Below are 24,909 nucleotides of genomic sequence, written 5' to 3'. Positions count from 1 at the left end.
ATGCTCTGCAACACGGACCTGCAAGGAGGAAGCATCTCCACTTTCTTGCATAAACCTTTTCCTGTGCTTATAAAGCCCACTCTCAATTTACCAATTCACAGGTGGAAGAAGAGGGTTTGATGCAAACCAGTTCTTGGAGCCAATTCAAAGGGCCTGAATCCTGCCAGAGCTCAGAACCCAAGTGCATCTATATATGTATATATGCGTGTTTCGGTTGGCAGCAAGATTTACACAGCTGAAGCCATTTCCCATCAAGGGCCACAAGTAAGGCCTTTCGTAGCTGATTTGCCTTAGGCCCAAACTGTTTGAGAGACATGGGGTACAAAGCCCCCAAGAAACTCTGGGAACAAGGGCAGCCCCATTAACTCTCCTTCTCCCTCCCCAGATCTGGGCCTTTCCCGGTCACCTGTGGGCTGCCTTCCCAAGTGTGCCTCTCCCTTCTGGGGACTCAGCACATGTGGGGACTGGATGCTCGGAAGGGGAGGCCCAACGGGGTTGAAGCCCTGGACCAAGGGCCTTGTCCGGCTTCAGAGCTGGGCCTGTGTCGCTTTCCATTATGGCATGGGAGGGCTGTACTGGATGGCCCTGGGGGTCCCATCTATGACATTTCAAGATGGACTAGATCAGGCATGGGCAAACTGGCCCTCCAGGTGTTTTGGACTTCAACTTCCAAAAATCCCAGCCAGTTTGCTGGCTGTTAGGAGTTGAAGTCAAAAACACCTGGAGGGCTGAAATTTGCCATACCTAGACTAGATGGTGGTCCTTAAACAGGGGCTGGATGGCTGTCTGTTGGAAGGGCTTTGGTTAGATCTCCCTTCATGGCAGGAGAGGGTCGTACTAGATGCCTCTTGGGGTCCCTTCTATGACCTTTCAAGATGGACTAGATGGTGGTCGTTAAACAGGGGCTGGATGGCTGCCCAATGGGAGGGCTTTGGTTAGATCTCATGGCAGGAAAGGGCTGGGTTGGATGGTCCTGGGGGTCCTTTCTGCCTCTATGAATTTCAAGATAGACTAGATGGTGGACCTTATGGACTGGATGGCCATATGTTGGGAGGGCTTTGCTGATATCTCCCTCCATAGCAGAAGGGGGCTGGATTGGATGGCCCTGAAGGTCCCTTCTATGACCTTTCAAGATGGGCTAGATGGTGGTCCTTAAACAGGGGCTGGGTGGATATTCATTGGGAGGGCTTGGGTGATATCTCCCACCATGGTAGAATGGGGCTGGACTGGATGGTCCTTGGGTTCCCTTGAACAAAAGTCCTTATGGACTGGACGGTCATCTGTTGGGAGGGCATGGGTGATATCTTCCTCCATGGCAGAAGAGAGCTGGACTGGATGGCTCTTAGGGTCCCTTGAATGACCATCCAAGATGGACTGGATGGTGGCCCTTAAGGACCTTCTGCCTCTATGACCTTTCAAGATGGACTAGGAATGATGGTCCTTAATGACTGGATGGCTGTCTGTTGGGAGAGCTTGGGTGATATCTCCCTCCATGGCAGAAGAGAGCTGGCCTGGATGGGCCTTTGGGGTCCCTTGAATGACCATCCAAGATGGACTGGATGGTGAACCTTAAGGACCTTCCACTTCTATGACCTTTCAAGATGGACTAGAGATGGTAGTCCTTAAGGACTGGACGGCCATGGGTAATATTTCCCTCCATGGCAGAAGAGGGCTGGACTGGATGCTCTTGGGGTCCTTTGAATGATTGTTCAAGATGGACTAGATGGTGGTCCTTAATGACTGGATGGCTGTCTGTTGGGAGGACTTGGGTGATATCTCCCTCCATGGCAGAAGAGAGCTGGACTAGATGGCCTTTGGGGCCCCTTGAATGACCATCCAAGGTGGACTAGATGGTGGTCCTTAAGGACTGGATGGGAGGGCTTTGATCATTCATGGCAAGAGGGTGGTGGACTGGATGTCCCCGGAGACCCCTAATGGCTAGAGGACCCCTCCAGAAGCCCCCCCCCCTTTGGGGCTCCGTCCAGCTGCAGCTCCGTCTCTTACCTTGGTGCGCATCTGCCCGGAGGTGGAGACCTTGCGGATGAGCTTGTGCGAGGAGGCGCCCCCTCCGCCGCCCTCCTGCTCCCCTTCGCTGTCCGAGGACTCCTCGCCCGCCGCCTCCAGCCCGCCTCCCGCCGCCGAAGCCGGGGACAAGCGGTCCATGGCGGGCGGCTCCGGGGCCAGCCTCTCAGCCATCCTTGCTCTGCGGCGCCCTCCGGCAGGGAAGAGCAGCGGAGCCGGACTGGGGAGCTAGCTCTCCGTCTCTCTCCTCCCTCTCTCTTTCTGCGCATGCGCGCTCAGCTGCAAACAGGTGGGTGTCCGGAGGAGGAGGAGGGAGGCGGCAATGGCTCCCCCGGCATTGTCCTTGCTGCCTTAACCTCCTGTGAGGCCGAGAGAGTGTGACTCCTTCGGGAGGGGCCTCCGTTTGCCTGCTCCATGGTGAGCGACAAAGGGGGACGGGGGGGGGGGGTGCGATCCCGCTTCCCAGTTCCCATGGAAACTGTTGCCAACAGAGAGCAGGTGCCTCGCGGGCGGGGGCGCCGGACTGTCAATCAAACCCCTGGTGGGGCTTCTTATTATATCCCTGGTGGGCGGTGGGTTGGGAGGAGGAGGAGGAGGAGGATGAGAATTATTTATTTAATGTGTTGTCGAAGGCTTTCATGGCCGGATGACAGGGTTGTTGTATGTATTCCGGGCTGTATGGCCATGTTCCAGAAGTATTCTCTCCTGACGTTTCGCCCACATCTATGGCAGGCATCCTCAGAGGTTGGGAGGTATATGGAGAAACTAGGCAAGGAAGGTTTATATATATATCTGTGGAAAGTCCAGGGTGAGAGAAGAACTCTTTGTCAGTTGGAAGCCAGCTTGAATGCTACAGTTAATCACCTTAATTAGCATTGGAAAGGTTCCTCTCCTGCTTGGGAGCATCCTTTGTTCAGAGTCATTAGCCGTCCCTGGAACTCTTCTGTTATCAGAGTGTTGCTTCTTATTTACTGTTCTGATTTTTGAGTTTTTAAATACTGGTAGCCAGATTTTGTTCATTTTCATGGTTTCCTCCTTTCTGTTGAAGTTGTCCACATGCTTGTGGATTTCAATGGCTTCTCTGTGTAGTCTGACATGATAGTTGTTGGAGTGGTCAAGCATTTCTGTGTTCTCAAATAATATACTGTGTCCAGGTTGGTTCATCAGGTGCTCTGCTATGGCTGATTTCTCTGGTTGAGTTAGTCTGCAGTGCCTTTCATGTGTTTGGGCAATGCTGCGTTTGGTGGTCCCTATGTAAACTTGTCCACAGCTGCCGCACAACCTCTGAGGATGCCTGCCATAGATGTGGGCGAAACATCAGGAAAGAATACTTCTGGAACATGGCCATACAGCCCGAAATACATACAACAACCCATTTGTTTATTTATTTATTTATTTCCGGCAGACATTTATACCCCACCCTTCTTATCCGGGGGGACTCAGGGCAGCTTACAACAGTTGGCAACATTTAATGCCAAGAACATAATAATAAAAACAAAAACAGTACATATCATCAATTAAAACTATAAAAAATACATCATTTAAATACATTATAACATCTAAAACATATGTAAATTAGATCCATTTGTCTAAAAACCTCATGCTTCAGCCTTCAATCAGACCATGTCGACGTTATCATATTACTCATTAAAAGCTTGTGCACACAGCCATGTTTTCACGGCCTTTCTGAAACCCAGAAGGGTTTGGGCTTGTCGGATATTTGTGGGGAGGGTGTTCCACAGCCGGGGAGCCACCACCGAGAAGGCCCTGTCCCTCGTTCCCACTAGCTGCGCCTGCGAGGCAGGTGGGACCGAGAGCAGATGATCTTAGGGATCTAGCTGGCTCATATGAGGAAATACGTTTGGATAAGGCTCGTATGAGGGGATACGTTTGGAGAAGGAGAGGTGGTCCATTTCTGAGGATCAGGCTCCTTACAAGGAGAGTGTGGCCCCTAAAGAAGGCTACAAAGAGGCCCCATCTACATGAGGTCATCCAGAGTTTTGGAGTTGGGTGCTATCTCTACACACAACTCTGCTACTTGTTTCCACCTAAACCCAAGGAAGCTCCCCCATCCTAAACCAGTTCCTGGCAACTGTGATGGATTGGATGAGGCTCAACAAGCTGAGGCTTAATCCAGACAAGACAGAGATCCTCCTGGTCAGTCTCCAAGCTGATTGGATTATAGGGTGGCAACCTGTGCTCAATGGGGTCACATTCTTCCAGGGAAGTCATGCTCCCCCTCTATTCTGCCTTGGTCAGAGCACACCTGGAATACTGTGTCCAATTCTGGGCACCACAATTGAAGGGAGATGTTGACAAGCTGGAGGGCAACTAAAATGATTAAGGGTCTTGAGAACAAGCCCTAGGAGGAGCGGCTTAAAGAACTGGGCATGTTTAGCCTGTAGAAGAGAAGGCTAAGAGGAGACATGATAGCCATGTACAAATATGTGAGGGAAAGTCATAGGGAGGAGGGAGCACGCTTATTTTCTGCTGCCCTGCAGACTAGGACATGGAACAATGGCTTCAAACTACAGGAAAGGAGATTCCACCTGAACATCAGGAAGAACTTCCTCACTGTGAGGGCTGTTCGACAGTGGAACTCTCTCCCCCGGACTGTGGTGGAGGCTCCTTCTTTGGAGGCTTTTAAGCAGAGGCTGGATGGCCATCTGTCGGGGGTGCTTTGAATGCAATTTCCTGCTTCTTGGCAGGGGGTTGGACTGGATGGCCCAGGAGGTCTCTTCCAACAGTACGATTCTATGATTCTATAGGACACAGGTCCACAGTTTGGGGTCCACGGCTGACACCTCCGCTGTCAGTGGTAGCTGGGAGGGCCTTCGCAGAGTTAAAATTTGTGTGCTCACTGTGACTGTACCTCAAAAAACGTGACTACAGTGGTCCACACCTTAGTTACATCTAAAATGGACTACTGTAATGCACTCTATGTGGGGCTGCCTTTGAAGACGACTCGGAAGCTGGAGTTTGTGCAAAGGTTGGCAGCCAGGTTGCTAACTGGGGTGAGCCTTAAGGAGAACACCATGCCCCTCCTAAAGCAGCTCCACTGGCTCCCGACGAGTTTCTGGGCCCAATTCAAAGTGATTATAGTGATTACCTATAAAGCCCTATAAGCTTCGGGTCCAATCTATCTTTGAGATTGCATCTCCTTCTATGGACTGGCAGGGGCATTGAGATCTGCTGGGGAAGTCCTTGTCTCAGTCCCATCACCGTCTCAAATACGGTTGGTGGGGACAAGAGAGAGAGAGAGAGAGAGAGAGACTTCTCCGTGGTGTCACCCTGGTTCTGGAATGCCCTCTCTAAAGAAATTAGATTAGTCCCCCTCTATTCAAGACTTTCAGGTGAGTTTAAAAACTCTTCATACAGGCCTTTGACCCTGTGTAATCTATGGGTAGCTCAATGATCCACCGTTTATGTCACTTCGCACTTTGATTGTTACTGCAGATAGCCAGCTTTTGCTTAATGTGTCTCCTCCTTCCTGGTCTGTGATTCATGTCCATTCTTCCCACAAGACATGTGTTCAATCACTCATTAGAATGAGGCCTGTTCTTGCTGTCCCTTTTTAAATGGCTCAGCCTAGCAACACTGAAAGGCATCTCCTGGAAAAACAGGTCCCCTTGGTTTGCTGGGAGATTTCCGGGCTGTTTGGCCATGTTCCAGAAGCATTTTCTCCTGATGTTTCACCCACATCTATGGCAGGCATCCTCAGAGGCTGTGAGGTGTTGGAAACCAGGCAAGTGGGGTTTCTCTATCTGTGGAAGGTCCAGGGTGGGAGAAAGAACTCTTGTCTGCCTGAGGCAAGTGTGAATGTTTCAACTGGCCAGCTTGATTAGCATTGAATAGCCTGGCAGCTTCAAAGCCTGGCTGTTTCCTGCCTAGGGGAATAATAATAATAAACAATAACTTTATTTTTATATCCCGCTCCCATCTCCCCAGAGGGGACTCAGGGCAGCTCACATGGGGACAAGCCCAGTTTCAACATACAAAGAAATACAGCATAATTAAACCAATGTAAAACAGGTAAAATAGTATAAACATACAAACCAGCATAAAACATCAACATCGAAACATTAGAACATTAGAGTCTGAACATTATATATTTATTTATTTACAGTATTTATATTCCGCCCTTCTCACTCAGGGCGGATTACAATGAACACATATATGGCAAACATTCAATGCCAACAGACAAACAACATATATAGACAGACACAGAGGCATTTAACATTTTTTTCCAGCTTCACGATTCCGGCGAACTGTAAGATAAAATTCAGCAGACTGTACAAGAGGGAATTAAGGAATCCTTTGTTGGGAGGTGTTAACTGGCCCTGATTGTTTCTTGTCTGGAATTCCCCTTGTCTGGAAAACTCCCAGTGATTCTGGCCATGAATGCCTTCGACAACACACATGTTCCCTTGATCCCAGGTCTGTGGCGCTTGTGTTGGGAATGTAGCTGTGGCTGCAGGAGTTCTCCTTGCCCTTTGTGCTGTTTTATCTCCTTGTATATGTGATGGAGCGCCTTATCCTCCTGGGAACAATCCACAGGAGGCTCTTCCATTGTGCAAAGGAGCTCCATGGGTCCCCTGCAGCGCTCACTGCTGTCTGTGGCAAAGGAGCCACAGGGATCCCGAATGCAAGGGACGTCATTTCCCAGGCAGCTCCTCAAATTCCATAGGCTCCCACTGTCAAAGCAGAATTAACTTCCCCACCTTGCTTTGATGTAATCTGGACTATAATTAAACACTCCCTAATGTGTTAGTATTACATCCGAGGATGATTGACAGTGGAATATACTGCTTTGGCGTGAGATGGAGTCTCTCTGGAGGTTTCAAAGCAGAGGCCGGATGACCATCTGTCATGAGGACTTTTATTGGTGGGTTGCTGTGAGTTTTCTGGGCTATATGGCCATGTTCCAGAAGCATTCTCTCCTGACATTTCGCTTGCATCTATGGCAGGCATCCTCAGAGGTTGTGAGGTCTGCTGGAAACTATGCAAGTGGGGTTTATATATCTGTGGGATGGGAGAAAGAACTCTTGTCTGTTGGAGGTAGATGTGAATGTTTCAATTGGCCACCTTGGTTAGCAAGGAGCCTCTGGTGGCCTAGGGAATAAAAGCCTCATGACTTGAAGGTTGGGTTGCTGACCTGAAACCTGCCAGGTTCGAATCCCACCCGGGGAGAGTGTGGATGAGCTCCCTCTATCAGCTCCAGCTCCATGCGGGGACATGAGAGAAGCCTCCCACAAGGATGGTAAAACATCAAAACATCCGGGCGTCCCCTGGGCAATTCTCTCTCCAGAGAGAATTCTCTCTCCTGGTTGCTCCTGACACGGAAAAAAAAATTGGCTAGAATTGAATAGCCTTTCAGATTCAAGGTCTGGCTATTTATTCCCTGGGGAATCATTTGTTGGGAGGTGTTAGCTGTCCCTGATTGTTTAATGTCTGGAATTCTCATGTTTTCTGAGTGTTGTTCCTTATTTACTGTCCTAACTTTAGAGTTAATACTGGTAGTCAGATAGTTTCCTCCTTTCTGTTGAAATTGTCCACATGCTTGTGGATTTCAAGGGCTTCTCTGTGTAGTCTGATATGCAGCATTTCTCTGTTCTCAAATAATATGCTGTGTCCAGGTTGGTCCATCAAGTGCTCTGCTCTGGCTGACTTCTCTGGTTCAGTTAGTTTTTAGTGCCTTTTATGTTCCTTGATTTGTGTCTGGGCAATGCTGCGTTTGGTGGTCCCTATGTAGACTTGTCCACAGCTGCATAGTATACAGTAGACTCCTGCAGAGATGAGAGGATCCCTCTTGTCCTTCACTGAACGTAACATTTGTTGGATTTCTTAGTGGGTCTGTAGATAGTTTGTAGGTTGTGTTTCTTCATCAGCTTTCCTATGCGGTCAGTGGTTCCTTGATGTATGGTTCCCTCGATGGATTGTCACCTTGACGTGGTGACCCTAAGACCTCAACGGCTGTGAAGGCGGAAGAAGGCTGAAACAGACTGAGAAGCCACTCTCGTTATGTTAATCACAACACTGCTGGGACCTCATTCTGTGAAGACTGTGTGTTGACCGGCCGTGCACCGACCTCCACACATTAAAAAAAAATCACGCACAGGCATCTTCCAAGAAAAATTACTGGAAGACCATCATCCTCGAACTACGAGAGATCGCATAAGTAAGGTAAGAACACTTTTTCTCTGGGTGGATCTTTGTCTTCACCCTCGTGGCTTGTTCTTGGTCTTGCAGATCTTCTGATGTCTGTGGTGGAGTATCCATTGGCCTATATAGCCCATGTGGAAACCATGGAAGTGAATAAATTTTGGCTACCAGTATTTAAAAAAACTCTAAAAGGATTTTGAAACTGCAAAGCCAGAGAGGATCTTTACAAGGAGAGATTGCAAGGGCAGGAAACCACAGGCCCCTCTTTCCCAGAACCTGCAGTATTCTTGCTGAAAACATTTTCCATAAGGTTTTGCATGCTTTCTCCCCCATCTCCAGACAGGACTAAGAGAGAGTTCTTTCTTCAGTCCTAAGGAGACTTTTGTCACTGTGAGTCATCGCATAATCGGCCCCATCCTGCCAGGAAGAACAAGGAGGAACAGGACATCTGCCTCATCCTGCGAGTGAATTCTGGCTTCTGGCCCCCTTCGTGGTCCTTGAGGGCCCTCTGCTGGCCCAAAGGCCAACTCGAGCAGAGCTGAGGCACATGGCTTGCCTGGCAGGAAGCAGTAGGCGGAGGCCCTTCTTTGCTCATGGGCTACCAACCTAAGCTGCAATGCCAGGAATACAGCTTAATGGTGTAACATTAGAAAACGTTGACCATTTCCGCTACCTTGGCAGCCACCTCTCCACAAAATTCAACATCGACACTGAAATACAACACCACCTGAATTCTGCGAGTGCAGCATTTTTCCAAATGAAGCAGAGAGTGTTTGATGATCAGGACATCCGTAGAGATACCAAGGTGCCTGTTTATAAAGCCATTGTCCTCCCAACCCTGCTCTACGCCTGCAAAACCTGGACGGTCTACAGACATCACACTCAACTCCTGGAGCATTTCCATCAGCGTTGCCTCAGAAAATCCTGCACATCTCTTGGGAAGACAGGCGGACAAATGTGGTGGAAGAAGCAAAGATCACCAGCATTGAAGCGATGCTCCTACGCCATCAACTCCGCTGGACTGGCCACGTTGTCCGAATGCCCGATCACCGTCTCTCAAAGCAGCTACTCTACTCCGAACTCAAGAACGGGAAACAGAATATTGATGGGCAGGAAAAGAGATTTAAATATGGGCTTAAAGCCAACCTTAAAAACTGTGGCATAGACACTGACAACTGGGAAGCCCTGGCCCTTGAGCACTCTAATTGGAGGTCAGCTGTGACCAGCAGTGCTGCGGAGTTCAAAGAGGTACGAACAGAGGGCTTAAGGGAGAAATATGCCAAGAGGAAGGCCTGTCAAACCAACTCTGACCGGGACCACCTTCCACCTGGAAACCGATGTCCTCACTGCGGGAGAACATGCAGATCAAGAATAGGTCTCTTCAGCCACCTAAGAATTCACCCACAAGACAAAAGAGATGAAAAACCATCCTCAAACTACGAGGGATCGCCTAAGTAAGTAAGTACCAACCTAAGGCAGCATCCCTCCCCTCCTCCTTGTGTGGGTCACAGCAACAGCTTGCCCCTGTGAGGAGCCCTAGACCCACAGAAGGCCCACTGCTTCCTATTTTCTTGCTCTCCTTTCTCATAAGAAACACACAAAGCAGCCAGGAAAGTTGTGAGCACCACTTTTAATGCCACCTGTTGTGATTGTGTGCCCTTCCTCCCCACTGCAGGCCCAGAGAAAAGGCAACGCCTCCAGAAACACCACAAAAGGGCCACCTCGCTGCGAGGAAAACACTGGATGGCAACCACCATGGATTTCTTTCTTTTTTCTTTCATGTGTAGGAAGCACAGAATTACAACCTAGCAGCACAGTCTCCTAATAACATAGCAACAAAAAGGCATCGGCAGTTTGGGGTCTACCTCCAGCTTGGGCAAGGAGGCGGTTGCTCTGCTGAGCCAAGGATGGCAAAGTGGGCAAGGCAAGAGAGGGGCCAAAACACAGGGGCCCCTGAGCATGGAAAGAGTGCAGGTGTGAGCCACCTCTTCCTGGCAGAGCCTAGAAAGGAGGTGGGCCAAAGGCAAAAAGGTGTGCAGGAGATGGGGTGGGCTTGGAGGATGCCTCTTTCCAATGTACGCTGGAAGAGAAGGGGCAAAGGGAGTTCAGCTTCATGTTGCTGCCAACCGTATATGTGCCCATTGGAAGCTTTAGCAAAAGGAGGCCTATTAGCATGTGCAAGGATCCACCCACACAATATGTATTCAAAAGGGGAGGGCGGAGAGATTATCCTTGCTGCATTTCTTTCTTTCTGTTACATTCAGCATTTTGCAATTTTGGCACTTTCCTTCTTGAAAATAGTTTTGCATTCAGGGAGAAGGCCCAAGTGGAGCCAGAGAGAGAGTTCCCCTAATACAAGCCTAACATACTTCTCCTTCCCCATGACTTTGGTCTGCATTAAGAAGAGGGCTTCCGTGCCTAATGTTTTGGGAAGGCCTGTGCAAATGGTCAGAGGAAAGCCCTTCCTTTCACTAAAAACAGAGCAGATATGCAGCCTTTGGTTTTGGGGACAAAGAGGAGATGCTGGCCACATGCCTCCTTCCTCCTAATCTACTCATCTTTGGAAGAGATAAAGAAAGGGATTGGAGCAGAAATGGCAGCCCAACCTCAAAAGAATTATAGGTCTCAGATGGAGCAGGGATGGAAGTGCTGTGCCTACCGGAAGTCAAGAAGTACATACTGCAATGGGCACCTGAGATAGGATTGGTTTCCAAGAGCAAAGTGTGGCAGAGCTACCAGACCCAAACGTTACAAGGCGGCCAGGCCAGGAAGAGCCCTGCAAACAACAACAAAACAGAGGCACATGCAGAGCCAAATCTGTAGACTGTTTGGGGGGAATGCACTGGATGAGAAAGTAAACGGGGCTGATGGGGCGATGGCCAAGGCACCACAGAGGAAGGCTGGGCGTTGGCAGCTGGAATGCGGCTGCGGCTGCAGGAAAACAATAGCAAGCAGCTCCCACTGGAGTTCCTTCTCTTTCAGATGTGGATTCCAGGAATGCTTCCCCATTTGGACTGGAAGGGAGTCCAAAACCCAGCCTCTCCATGGAGGCTGTGGAGAGCCTTTCCTGCCTGAACTGGGAAAGGAGTTTTACTTAGGGGGTTGCTTGCACTCTCTTCCTCCTTTGGGCCAAAGGAGAGTCTTTTGCCTGCAGCCCATTGGCAAACTAGGCTCTGTAGTTTCTCCCTCTCTTCCTGCTCTCGTTGGGGATGCTTTTGTCTGGGTTGAGGGACCCTGAGGGAAGGAGCAGGGAGGAGTGGGTGGAAAAGGGCAACAGGCTTACATCTGGATCTCCATGAGAAGTGAGGTTTCAAAGGGAAGCCCCTCCAGATATGAGTACTTGGGAAGGAGAAGCCCATCCTGGTGCCATGAGCAAAGGCCAGGAGAAGGTAAGCAACAAAACAGTCCTTTGGGGCAGAGGGAGGAAATGAGGGGCTCACTGCAGGACCTCAGCACCGAATCCCATTTGGGGAGCTCCATTTCCGCTCCATCAGCCAACCATTCTATCTGCAGTGAAGGGTTAAAGGGAGGAGGAGCCCGGCCTCTCCAACATTGTTCCAAACAACAATGGAGAGGAAAAGGATGTGTGGGTCTGTGGCAGGATACCAGCACATTCCTTTGGCCCTGAATGGGGGAGGAATGTCCCAGGCTGGAAAAATGAGAGAGGAGCCATGAACCCATCTCCTTCCTTGGCAAAAGAAGCCTCAGGCCACATGAGAGCCAGTAAGGGACCTGTGAGGCCAGGAAAGATGGAACACAGCACCCAGATTGTGGTTATAAAAGGCCCAGGCAAGTCAACAAAGGCAGGGTCCTTTCTGCCCCGAGGGTACGGGCATTTTGGGTGCTGGGGAAGCCTCCAAAGGAGCTGCAGCTGATGTGTAAAAGGGGCCAATAGTCCATCTGCCATGGCTTCCTCCAAGGCACGTGACAGTCAGCACAAAGTCCCTCTAATGTTTCCTCTACATGGTGTGAAGGGAAATGCATCACAACCAAAGCAGCCTTAAGTGCAACTCAGACAGGAGAAAGCTTTCCTGTTGACCTGAGTTTGGGGGAAGAGCGACTTTGGATCAAGGCACTGAAAGGAGCCTCCTGGGAAAAAGGGTGATTGGGGTCTGGGGCAGAGACGTGTTGTGTCTACACTGGAGACCCCTGTCCGATAGGCAGGGTCTCTCTCCACATACATTGGCACTTAAGGCTTGGGCACCTGAAAGGAGGCACTTGCAGGAAAGGGGAGCAATCCAGCCCTCTCCACTGGCCAGCACAACCCCTCACTTTAAAGCTGGAATGCAAAATCACTGCAAAGCTGGGACAAGAAAATAAATAAGGCAAAAGCAGGGATGCTCCAAAGACTGCAGGCACAGAAGGCAAAGAGTGAGGTTAGGCTGCTCTGCTACTGCTCAGAGAAGAGCCGTTGGTCCTTTGCTGGTGGGTTTGCCAGCCAAAAGGCAGAAAAGGCAGCAGACTATGCCCAGTAGTCAGTTGCATCGTAGTTGGCATAATTCCAGTGAAGCTCCAGGAATCCCAGTGCTGCCGTCCTTCTTCCTGATTGGCTTGAGGAGCCCTCAGCCAGGCTGGGAAGGTCCCCAGAGGAGCCGCAGTCGATGTGCAAAAGGCGCCACTGCTTCATCTCCCAAGGCTTCCCCCAAGGCACACTCAAGGGGGTCATGTGGTGACAGTCAGCACAGAGTCCCTCCAATGCTTCCTCTGCATGGCATGAAGGGAAATGCATCACAAGCAAGTGGGCACCGTCTACTTATTGGCAAAAGAGCACTTTGGTGATACCCCTATGGCAAGGTGGGGGCAAAGGTCAGCACGGCAGTCCTTTTGGCAACAGGCACAATCCCAGGGATAGGAAGATAAGTGCAAAGGAGCCATGGTTCAAGGAGTGCAAGGCCCCTTCCTCCTGGGTGGCTAGGACCCAGACGGCTAGGAGTCCCGGGGTCCCGTCCGGCGGAGGCTCTCCCGCAGGCAGCGCAACTGCTCCTCGCCCAGCTTGATCTTGTCATCCAGCTGGCGCTGCTGGATAGCCAGGGCCGACTTCATGCGCACAAAGTGCTGGTAGTCCTGCAACTGCTCACTCGGCAGGCAGCGTGAGACGCAGGCAAAGACCAGCCGCTCCCGTTGCGCCACGTGCTCCTGCAGCTCCCGGGCATCCTCCAGTTGCGCCGACAGCTGGCGCTTCTTCTCCAGGAGGGTCAGCTGTGTTTCATGCACGGGGGGAAAGAGGAACAAAGTCAAGGTCTGGAGCCACAGAGGCAGAGGGTGGCGCAAGCGGGTCAGCTAAAGTGTGGCCCAGATTAGCTCAGGATGGCCCCTTCTATGCCCCTACTATCCAACCACAAAGGGAAAAGGGTTTATCTCCAATACCTCACATTTTAAAGAGGTTGCAAGTCCCTCCTGTCTCACATTGCTTTTTAAATTAATTTTTATTCAGAAATAATAAAGGAGGTAATAGAAAAAACCCAGCAGATTTTCATAATACAGCACAATGAAACTACAGTAGAGTCTCACTTATCTAACATAAACAGACTGGCAGAATGTTGGATAAGCGAATATGTTGGATAATAAGGAGAGATTAAGAAAAAGCCTATTAGGGCTCGGGCTATGGCGCAAGCTGGAGAGCAGCTGCAATGAATCACTGCAATGAATCACTCTGACCAGGAGGTCATGAGTTCGAGGCCCGCTTGGAGCCTATGTTTGTTTGTCTTTGTTCTATGTTAAAAGGCATTGAATGTTTGCCTATATGTGTAATGTGATCCGCCCTGAGTCCCCTTCGGGGTGAGAAGGGCGGAATATAAATGCTGTAAATAAATAAATAAATAAATAAATATTAAACATCAAAATAGGTTATGATTTTACAAATTAAGCACCAAAACTTCATGTTATACAACAAATTTGACAGAAAAAGTTGTTCATTACACATTACTGCTATGTAGTAATTCATGAATTTATGAATTTAGCACCAAAATATCACGATATATTGAAAACATTGACTACAAAAATGCGTTGGATAATCCAGAACGTTGGATAAGTGAATGTTGGATAAGTCAGACTCTACTGTATTAGTAAAGGTAAAGGTTTCCCCTCAACTTTAAGTCTAGTCATGTCTGACTCTGGGGATTGGTGTTCATCTCCATTTCTAAGCCAAAGAGCTGACATTGTCTGTAGACAACTCCAAGGTCATGTGGTCGGCATGATTGCATGGAGCGCCGTTACATTGTGATATTTTGGTGCTAAATTCGTAAATACAGTAATTGCTACATAGCATTACTGCGTATTTAACTACTTTTTCTGTCAAATTTGTTGTATAACATGATGTTTTGGTGCTTAATTTGTAAAATCATGACCTAATTTGAGGTTTAATAGGCTTTTCCTTAATCCCTCCTTATTATCCAACATATTCGCTTATCCAACATGCTGCCAGCCCGTTTATGTCGGATAAGTGAGACTCTACTGTAGTTGAAATTTGACCCCATCCTTACTGCAAAAAGTTGATAAACAAGTCCCCATATTTCTTGAAATCGGCCAAAGGTTTCTCCTTGATAAGCAGCATCACAGACCTTGCCCGCTCGCATGGCTTAACATTAAAAGGTACTTTGGTTTCTATTCTGGATTTCTTTCCCCATTTTTGCCTAAGGAAGCTCAGGGTGTTGGCAAAGAGGAGCCTATCCAGCCAAGGCTTTGGAGCAGTCTTTGGCATAAAGAGATGTTTTTGGACACCGGCTTGCTCACCTTCTCTGCTTCGGCCGTGTCCGGATCCAAGCTGCTGAGGGTGTTCTCCACTCTGGCCAACCTCCCCGAGAGTGAGAGCAGCAGGTTGACCACTTTGTCTAGGTCCCCGATGAAGAGGCGGAACTTCTCAAACTCGTGGGCCTTGCACACCCCCTTGACCTGGCCCTCCACCTCTTTGCCCAGAGCCAGGTTGGCGCTCAGATCATCCTGCAGCCCACGCTGGGCCTCCTGCAGAACCAGCAGCTTCCGGCTGATGCTCTCAATCAGCTGCACCTGGAAAGGCAGGGAGAAGCACCGTTGGCACAGCCTTGTGGCCCCCAAAGCCCCACACTTCCCTTTCTCCTAGAATGAATATCCCACCCAGCCACAATAAACAGTCACATTCTCCAGTTAGAGCAGAGCAAGGAGCATTTGGTTTTGTGGAAACCCATCATCCTTGGGCTGAGATCTGAAGGGAGGTACCAATGGGAGGATATCCTTGGACTATCTCAATATCTTGAGTGTGGAAGTTGGGGGTAAAAACCAGGAAAGGCGTCTAGGGATGCAGCATCTGGTGTCTTTCATTAATTAATTAATTACAGTATTTATATTCCGCCCTTCTCACCCCGAAGGGGACTCAGGGCGGATCACATTATGTACATATAGGGCAAACATAAACACATCAAACCGAGGCAGAGATAACAGACAGACAGACAGACGCAGAGGCAATTTAACTCCTGAGGGGATGTTTGATTCTGGCCACAGGGGAGAGCAGCTGATTCATCATCCACTCTGATGGTACTTCCTCACTTCCTCATTCCAACGTTGTAAATTAGTTAAATTTGCCTCCCCACTTTTATAAGTGGTACCTTATTTCCTACTTGATAGATGCAACTATCTTTTGGGTTGCTAGGTCAGCAACGAGCAGGGGCTATATTTTATTTTTAATTGACGGGTGCTCACCCCGCCACGGGCTGGCCTCGAACTCATGACCTTATGGTCAGAGTGATTTATTGCAGCAGCTGTTTACCAGCCTGCGCCACAGCCTGGCCCCATAACAGTTTGAATCCCTACCCTGTTTTCCTTCCAAACTCAAACATGAAATTGCGTGTGGGCAGCGAACTGCGTTAAGTCCTTGCCTTCTTGTGCCCACTTGTGCCACTCTGGCCTCTTCAGGGCGAAAGTGGCATCTTTTGTACACAATATTGGGGCAGATGTGGGTGTTTCGCACCCAACTGGGTTGCAAACCCTTTTCTTTCTCAGAAAAACATTCAAGAGTTGCAAAAAGACAAAGAAGAATGACGATTACAAATTGAAAACACAGGAGGAAATAGCTCAAAAATACAAGAATATGTCATGGTTCCAATACTTCCAATTAAAAGAACTATATAATATAGACAAGAAGATCGGGTTTAATGAAAAGGAGACTTTATGGGGAAAAGTGATGAATTCAGAAAAGAAAATAGTTACAAGGATCTACAATAAATTATTGGAGTGGGCCACAGAGACAGAGTTAGTCAAAAATTGCATGACGAAGTGGGCATCCAATATTGGTAGGGCAATAAATCTGAAAAACTGGGAACTTATGTGGAACGTAAAACTAAAATACACCTATGCAACAGACCTAAAGGAAAATTGGTACAAAATGATGTACCGGTGGTACATAATGCCACAAAAATTAGGGATAATGTATAAAAGCTCACAAACTAAATGTTGGAAGTGTGAGGAACGTGAAGGGACGTTCTATCATGCACGGTGGACTTGCAAAAAAGCGGTAAATTATTGGAAAATGGTCCACGCAACTTGTTAGCAAATTATCAAAGTCAAAATACAACTAAAATCTGAATATTTTTTTATTAAGTATGATTGAGGAAGAAGAGCAATGGGATAGAAACCAAGATATTCTATTTGTCTATTTAACTACGGCGGCGAGAATGGTATTTCCCAAAATATGGAAACAAGGAGAAATCCCAACTAAAGAGGACTGGTTAGATAAAGTAACTGAAATTATGGATATGGATAGGTTAACATATTTATTGGGGAAAAAACAGGAAGATTTATAAAAATGACGGACTGGAGACCTTTTATAGAATACTAGCTGTGCCTGGCCACGCATTGCTGTGGCGAAGTATGGAGGTATGGGAAATAAAGTATTGAGGAATTGGTGGTAGTTAAGGTCAAGGGTAAAGGTTTTCCTCCAACATTAAGTCCATTATAAATGGGTTATATAGCTGTGTGGAAGGGCCTAGAGTCTACACTGCCATATAATCCAGTTAAAATCAGATAATCTGTATTTTATAGACAGTGTGGAAGAAGCCTAAGTGAAGCCTAACTCTGCCTATCCCCTGGGCTGAGTGGGTTGCTAGGAGACCAAGTGGGCGGAGCTTAGCCTTCTAACTGGCACCATTTGGATAAAAACAATTATTCCTCTCTCTCTAATTAGGACTTTATTTATCTTTTCTTTTTGTTGTATGAACGTTGAGGCATGGATGAGGGGTTGTGCTGCCAAGTTTAGTGTTTCTGGGATGTGTAGTTTTGTTGTTTTGTCCTAGGCCGAAATTTCATTACCCTTATATATATATAGATATCCAAAGATAAAGATTAAGGAAGGAAATAAACTAGGAATAAGCAGGAAGGAAAAGAAAAGCAAGTCCTAGACTAAAGGATAAAGAAGGGGAAAGAAGGAACAGACAAGAATAGTATAAAAAATAGATTCGATCAACTCTTAATGGACTGCAAAGACGAAGATTGGAAGTACAATTTCCCTCCCCCACTTTCCTGGGATCATTCCTCCTCCCCTTGAATCTTATTAGGTTTTTTTAGGGGTTTTTTTTCTTCCTCTATCTCCCTATTTCTTTCCCTGACACATATTATCCTCTCCCTTTCCCTTGGATTTTATCCTTCACTGTTAAACTTTAATAAAAAATATTTTTTTTTAAAAAAAGGGTTACAAAAAGACTGACAGCAATTGAGAAGAACATTAGCAGCTCCAAAGGGAGTTTCACATTTCAAACTAAGAGTTTTCAAGAGAGTGTATGTCTTTTGGGCAACTACAACTGCAATTTCAACTTTAAAAAAACAACCATCCTCTGCTAACCAGATATATTTTTGTAGTGGCATGTCTTTGTCCTTGGCAGTTCAAAGACATGGTTCTTCAGTTTAACAGCTGAGTTACCTATGTGCCATTACATGAATGCTTACGGATATCACTTGTTCAAAGGGTTGACTCTGGCAAAGTCATGCTTTTCTTGACTAGTGATTTCCAAAAGGTGGTCTCCACGTGTTTCACATTTGCCAAACAGATATGACACCATTTTTCCTTTTCAATAAGGTTATGATTGCCATTTATTTCCAAAAGGATATGTGCCCAGAGACTGGGTGCAGTTATTTCCAATACAGCAAAATTGTGGGGAACTGGGAAAGGGGGGGGGGGGGAGTCTGACAAAAGCTCAGCAGAAAGGCCCTGTCCCTTACTTTCGCCCTGCCTTTACCTTCTTCTGCGCCAGGTCACAATCCAGCTCCTCCTCTTCGTCCTCTGAACTGAGGGCAGCACCTTTGGGGGGCACCTCGGCTTTTCCCACAGATGTATTGTAATAGGCTGAGCAGGAGGGGCTGCTGGGGGTCCCCCTAAAATCCAGGGGGGCAGGTTGAGGCAGCTGTCTGTAGCAAGAAAGAAGAAAAGGGGAGAGAATGGCATGGGGCCTTCCAGATCCACAGGCCACAGATACACAATTTCAGCCATCAAGCCCTTTGTTATTACCGTATATACTCAAAGATAAGCCAAGTTTTTCAGCCCTTATTTATGAGCTGAAAAAGCGTCCCTGTGATCTATTTCTCTCTCCTCCCTTATCAGTGTGTTTACTTTTGCAAAGCCTCCCTCGCTCTTAATCAAGGGAATGTTTTGAAAAGAGAAAGACACCCTTGCAAGTCAGGAAGAAGAAAAATATATATTCATTAATCTTATGAAAAGATTTCCCCCTGAAATATTTGTTAAACTCTCCTACATATATATAGATATTAACCCCTTGCAAGCTTTTGTCATCTCTATGTACCTTTATATGTGTGTCTATCTATCTATCTATCTATCTATCTATCTATCTATCTATCTATCTATCTATCTATCTATCTATCTACATTAACTTTATATATGAATTTCCCCTCATATGTTTGCAGGTCTTTGCAAATCCTTTATACATATAGATCCATGTACCTGTGTATCTGTAGCCATACATATACATTATTTTTAGATATGAATTTACCCTCATATGTTTGCAAGTCTCTGCAAATATCTATATAAAGAGAGATGTCTGGATAGATACAGTAGAGTCTCGCTTATCCAACACTCACTTATCCAACGTTCTGGATTATTCAACACATTTTGTAGTCAATGTTTTCAATACATTGTGATATTTTGGTGCTAAATTTGTAAATAGAGTAATTACTACATAGCATTATTGCGTATTGAACTACTTTTTCTGTCAAATTTGTTGTATAGCATGATGTTTTGGTGCTTAATTTGTAAAATCATAACCTAATTTGATGTTTAATAGGCTTTTCCTTAATCCCTCCTTATTATCCAACATATTCGCTTATCCAACGTTCTGCCAGCCCGTTTATGTTGGATAAGTGAGACTCTACTGTATGAATATATTCTTACCTATCTATATATAGGGCTTGCAAATATTACAGGGGGGAAATTAACACACAAATATATATAGACATGTCTAGATATATATATATATATATATATATATATATATATATATATATATATAGGGCTTGCAATTATTGTAGGGGAAGAGGGGATTTGCAAACGTTTCAGGGGAAAATGCATATGTGAAATTAGTATCTATAATTATAGATCTATATCTAGCTCTGCATTGTTTATATAGGCATTGAATGTTTGCCTATTACTATGTTGGCAGCTGTCCTGAGTCCCTATGGGGAGATAGGGTGGGATCCAAATGAAGTTTTTATTATTATTATTATTATTATTATTAGGTTATTGTTAATACCATATTGTTTTTATTGCCCCTACTTTTTCACTTATAGAGCTAGTTTATTGTTTTTCTTTGAAATACGGTAAATATTCAAAAACATTTAACCTACTGATGCCTCGATTAATGAAATTTTATTGGTATCTATTTTTATTTTGAAATTTACCCATAGCTGCTGCATTTCCCACCCTCGGCTTATACTCGAGTCAATAAATTATCCCAGTTTTGTGTGGTAAAATTAGCTGCCTTGGCTTATATTCGGGTCAGCTTATATTCGAGTATATACGGTATATGGACACAATGACCAAATGTGTGCACAATCCCTACCCCCTCCCCCTCAAAGTCTGGCTCAGAAATCTCCTTATGTTTTTGTACTTCGAAAGCGTAAATGTTTGAAAGCAGAGGACAAGTGGACGGCATGTTTTCCTTTGTGAGCTACAGCCTTGTTGCATAAAAGATTCACGGCAAAAAGATGTTTCTTGTGTTTGACACGGATGCAGCTGATAAATATTAAAATACATGTGTTGCATGGAGTGCACCCAATAAATGTGTAACAACCTTTTAGAAGGAAAACATCCAGAGAGCATCATGGGAATCTTTTCTGCTCACGACAGAAAGGACTGAATCAGAGTCAGCGCTTGGGAAGAGAATGGCTTTCTCGGCTTGCAATGGTCATGGCAGTTGGGGCTTTTGGGAGTTGCAGCCCATCAAGATCTGGAAACTACTGTGCCAGAGGACATGTCTTGTGTTTAAAGTGATTCTAATTTAGTGTGATATCTATCTATCTATCTATCTATCTATCTATCTATCTATCTATCTATCTATCTATCTATCATTATATACATTTATATAAATAAAATTTATATAATTTTAATATATATTAAATAAATACATAAAATAAATTTATAAATTAAATTAATGTTTAGGTTGCTGTGAGTTTTCCGGGTGGCATGGCTATGTTCCAGAAGCATTCTCTCCTGATGTTTCGCCCACATCTATGGCAGGCATCCTCAGAGGTTGTGAGGTCTGTTAGAAACAAGTGGGGTTTATTTATCTGTGGAATAATGTCCTGGGTGGGAGAAAGAACTATTGTCTGCCTGAGGCAGGTGTGAATGTTGCAATTGGCCACCTTGATTCGCACTGAATAGCCTTGCAGCTTCAAAGCCTGGCTGCTTCCTGCTTGGGAGAATCCTTTGTTTTATTCATCTGTTTCATTAACTAATAATTTAATAATCATCTTGATAGTAATAATAATAATAATAATAATAATAATAATAATAATACAGTAGAGTCTCACTTATCCAAGCCTCGCTTATCCAAGCTTCTGGATAATCCAAGCCATTTTTGTAGTCAATGTTTTCAATATATCATGATATTTTGGTGCTAAATTCGTAAATACAGTAATTACTACATAGCATTAATGTGTAATGAACAACTTTTTCTGTCAATTTTGTTGTATAACATGATGTTTTGGTGCTTAATTTGTAAAATCATAACCTATTTTGATGTTTAATAGGCTTTTTCTTAATCTCTCCTTATTATCCAAGATGTTTGCTTATCCAAGCTTCTGCTTGGATAAGTGAGACTCTACTGTAATAATAAAATAATAATAATACCCCTTTTCCTCATTATTTACAACACAGCTCCAGAAATTTATTTATTAGCTAGTCTCTCTTTCCAAAGCGGCTACATATTTTCGCCAACTACACACATGTATTTTAAATAGGGTTCATTTTTAAATAATGTTTGGTTTAATAATTCTATTTTAATGTTTGTGTTGTATACTGCATTGTTTTTAGCAAAGTTCGTGGCTTGGAGTCTCTGTTAAGACAAAAAGTGGCATATACTATATATCCTCAAGCATAAGTTGAGTTTTTCAGCCTCTTTTAAGGGCTGAAAAAGCCCCCCTTGGTTTATACTCGAGTGAGGGTCCTGGCTGGCTTATATTCGAGTCGGCTTATACTCGAGTATATATGGTAAATGTAATAAAACTAATAACACTATGTAACAAAATTTGAAAAATAAAACCTGCTCCTGGTTTGGAAGTATTATTCCCTGTTTAATTGTGTGGTCCTTATTTTGAAAGTAGTTGTTCTACTCCAGTAACTTTGTTTTTACGGCTGCCACAAACTAGGTTGGATGGGTTGAGACTCTATGAGAGACTCATTGAAAAACTAGAGCAAAATGTGCTGCAGGATGTCCCTCCCACAGAAACAAAGTTTTTGCAATTTAATAAACTTTTCCCATGTTTTTATGATAGAACCAATTAGGAAATAACATTTTTAACCCAGGAACCAAAGAAGTGTTACATAGTGTAATCCTCCCAACAGTCCTGCAAGATAGGCCCAAACAATAGACAGAGAAGGCCTAATTGTCCCACTCATTTACCAACAGAATAGCAGCATCACCACTGCCCAGAGCACTTGCCTACCTCTCAGTGGGGGCTTGGCCCCTGTCCTGGGCTGACCAGTCTCTCCTGGTCCAGGCGGAGCCATCTCCAGCGGAGAATAGGTCCTCCATGACTTCAGCTGCCGTCATTTTGCCCAAGGAGGGGCCCAGCACCCCGGCCAAGGAGCGGTCCCTCCCGGCTACGTCCCGCATCAGCTCCTGCGAATCCAGGCGAGACGTGGTAGGCCCCGGACCCCTGACTGTGCCGCAGGGGAGGGCCCCTATTGCGGCCCCTGACTGCGCCGGATGGTGCTCCTTGGGGGCTGCAGGAAAAAGGGAGGAGGGAGGGACCACAAGGTAGAGCACTCAATAATAATAATAATAATAATAATAATAATAATAATAATAATAATAATAATAAATCAGCTGATGACCCAAACTGCAGACTGTGCAAGGAAACCGACGAAACCATTGATCATATCATCAGCTGCTGTAAGAAAATTGCACAGACAGACTACAAACTGAGTCACAACTATGTGGCCCAAATGATTCATTGGAACTTATGCCTCAAGTACCACCTCCCAGCAGCAAAGAACTGGTGGGATCACAAACCTGCAAAAGTATTGGAAAATGAGCACACAAAGATACTGTGGGACTTCCGAATCCAGACTGACAAAGTTCTGGAACACAACACACCAGACATCACAGTTGTGGAAAAGAAAAAGGTTTGGATCATTGATGTCACCATCCCAGGTGACAGTCGCATTGACGAAAAACAACAGGAAAAACTCAGCCGCTATCAGGACCTCAAGATTGAACTTCAAAGACTCTGGCAGAAACCAGTGCAGGTGGTCCCGGTGGTGATTGGCACATTGGGTGCCAAAACATCTCAGCCGGCATTTGGAAACAATAGACATTGACAAAATTACGATCTGCCAACTGCAAAAGGCCACCCGGCTGGGATCTGCATGCATCATTCGAAAATACATCACACAGTCTTAGACACTTGGGAAGTATTTGACTTGTGATTCTGTGATATGAAATCCAGCCTATCTATCTTGTTTGCTGTGTCATACAAAAAATAATAACTTTATTTTTATATCTCTCTCCCATCTCCCCAGGGGTGACTCGGGGCGGCTCACATGGGGACAAGCGCAGTTTCAATATACAAAAAATACAGCATAATTAAACCAATGTAAAACAGGTAAAATAGTAGAAACATACAAACCAGCATAAAACTTCAACAACAAAACATTAGAACAGGGGTCCCCAAACTAAGGCCCGGGGGCCGGATGCGGCCCATCGAAGCCATTTATCCGGCCCCCACAGCAGAAGGGCAGAAGCGGGTTGGGCTGAATGACCCAAGGGGTCTCTTCTTCTCTTACAACCATTATTATTATTATTATTATTATTATTATTATTATTATTATTATTATTATTATTATTATCATTGAGGCTGGGTGGCCATCTGTCAGAGATGGCTGGGTGGCCATCTGTCAGAGGCTGGGCTGTGGTGCAGGCTGGTTAGCAGCCAACTGCAACAAATCACTCTGACCAAGAGGTCATGAGTTCGAGGCCCGCCTGTGCCTGCGTCTCTGTTCTATGTAATGGCATTGAATGTTTGCCTTTATGTATGCAATGTGATCCGCCGCGAGTCCCCTTCAAGGTGAGAAGGGCAGAATATAAATGCTGTAAAATAAATAAATAAATAATACTTTACTTGTGCTTTTGGTGCACAGAGGCAGAAGGGGGTTGGACTAAATGGCCCCAGGGGTCTCTTCCAACCCTCTTTATTGTTGTTGTTGTTGTTGTTGTTCTTGTTGTTATTAACATTGAGGCTGGGTGGCCATCTGTCAGGGGTGCTTTGCTTGTGCTTTCGGTGCACAAAGGCAGAAGGGAATTGGACTCAATGGCCCAAAGGGTCTCTTCCAACCCTCTTTTTATTATTGTTGTTGTTATTATTATTGTTATTATTATTATTAATGATTATTGCTTGGTGGCCAACTATAGTCCGGCCCTCCAACGGTCCAAAGGATTGTGAACTGGCCCCCTGTTTAAAAAGTTTGGGGACCCCTGCATTAGAACATTAGAGTCTGAACATAATATACAAACTGTAAGACAAAATTCAGCAGACTCTACAAGAGGGAATTAAGGATCTCATTACAGAGTTTATATATATTATATTTAAGTTTGCCATATTTGATTAAATGATCGTCACACACACGCCCCTTTTTGGGAAGGGAAGGAAAAGAAATTAGGGAACGGAAGGGAAAGAAAGTGAAGTAGGTTAGGGAAAGGGCAAGGAGGGAAGGGAAGGGGAAGGGCATGGGCTCAAGTGAAGTGAGCCTTGAAGCTAAAGGGCAGGCATGGGAAAACTTCGGCCCTCCAGGTGTTTTGGACTTCAACTCCCACAATTCCTAACAGCCGGTAGGCTGTTAGGAATTGTGAGAGTTGGAGTCCAAAACACCTGGAGGGCCGAAGTTTGCCCATGCCTGCTATAGGGGCTTCATTTGGCTACCGGCTGTTTTTCCCTGCACAATAGTCGCAACTCCCTTTTTTGACAAAAAAGGGGTGTGAAATAAGTGTGTCTATTTCACAGTATGTGTTATTAAAATACAGTATGATCCCC

General features: G+C 45.8%; 2 protein-coding genes across 4 annotated transcripts in view; both read right to left on the bottom strand.

Moving 5' to 3' along the window:
* The window catches only part of LOC100562316 (diacylglycerol kinase delta), a 64,934-nt gene extending 62,597 nt beyond the window's left edge, over positions 1-2,337 (bottom strand). Inside the window, exon 1 of the mRNA XM_062963997.1 lies at positions 2,005-2,337. Within this exon, the coding sequence (XP_062820067.1) occupies positions 2,005-2,196 (192 nt within the window). The 5' untranslated portion in view covers positions 2,197-2,337. The remainder of the gene's footprint in view (positions 1-2,004) is intronic.
* Positions 2,338-9,799: 7,462 nt separating this feature from the next.
* The window catches only part of shroom4 (shroom family member 4), a 44,561-nt gene continuing 29,451 nt past the window's right edge, over positions 9,800-24,909 (bottom strand). For all 3 annotated transcript variants that reach the window (XM_062963996.1, XM_062963994.1, XM_062963993.1), the window contains 4 exons: positions 22,324-22,603; positions 18,387-18,555; positions 14,917-15,189; positions 9,800-13,383 (listed from right to left, as the gene is read on the bottom strand). In XM_062963996.1, the coding sequence (XP_062820066.1) occupies positions 13,111-13,383; positions 14,917-15,189; positions 18,387-18,555; positions 22,324-22,603 (995 nt within the window). In that variant the 3' untranslated portion in view covers positions 9,800-13,110. The remainder of the gene's footprint in view (positions 13,384-14,916; positions 15,190-18,386; positions 18,556-22,323; positions 22,604-24,909) is intronic.

The sequence above is a fragment of the Anolis carolinensis genome, unplaced genomic scaffold (genome assembly GCF_035594765.1).
Source record: "Anolis carolinensis isolate JA03-04 unplaced genomic scaffold, rAnoCar3.1.pri scaffold_12, whole genome shotgun sequence".
Taxonomy (NCBI): Eukaryota; Metazoa; Chordata; class Lepidosauria; order Squamata; family Dactyloidae; genus Anolis; species Anolis carolinensis.
Note: the sequence above shows the minus strand (reverse complement) of the source record. Positions and strands in the feature narration are given on the sequence as shown.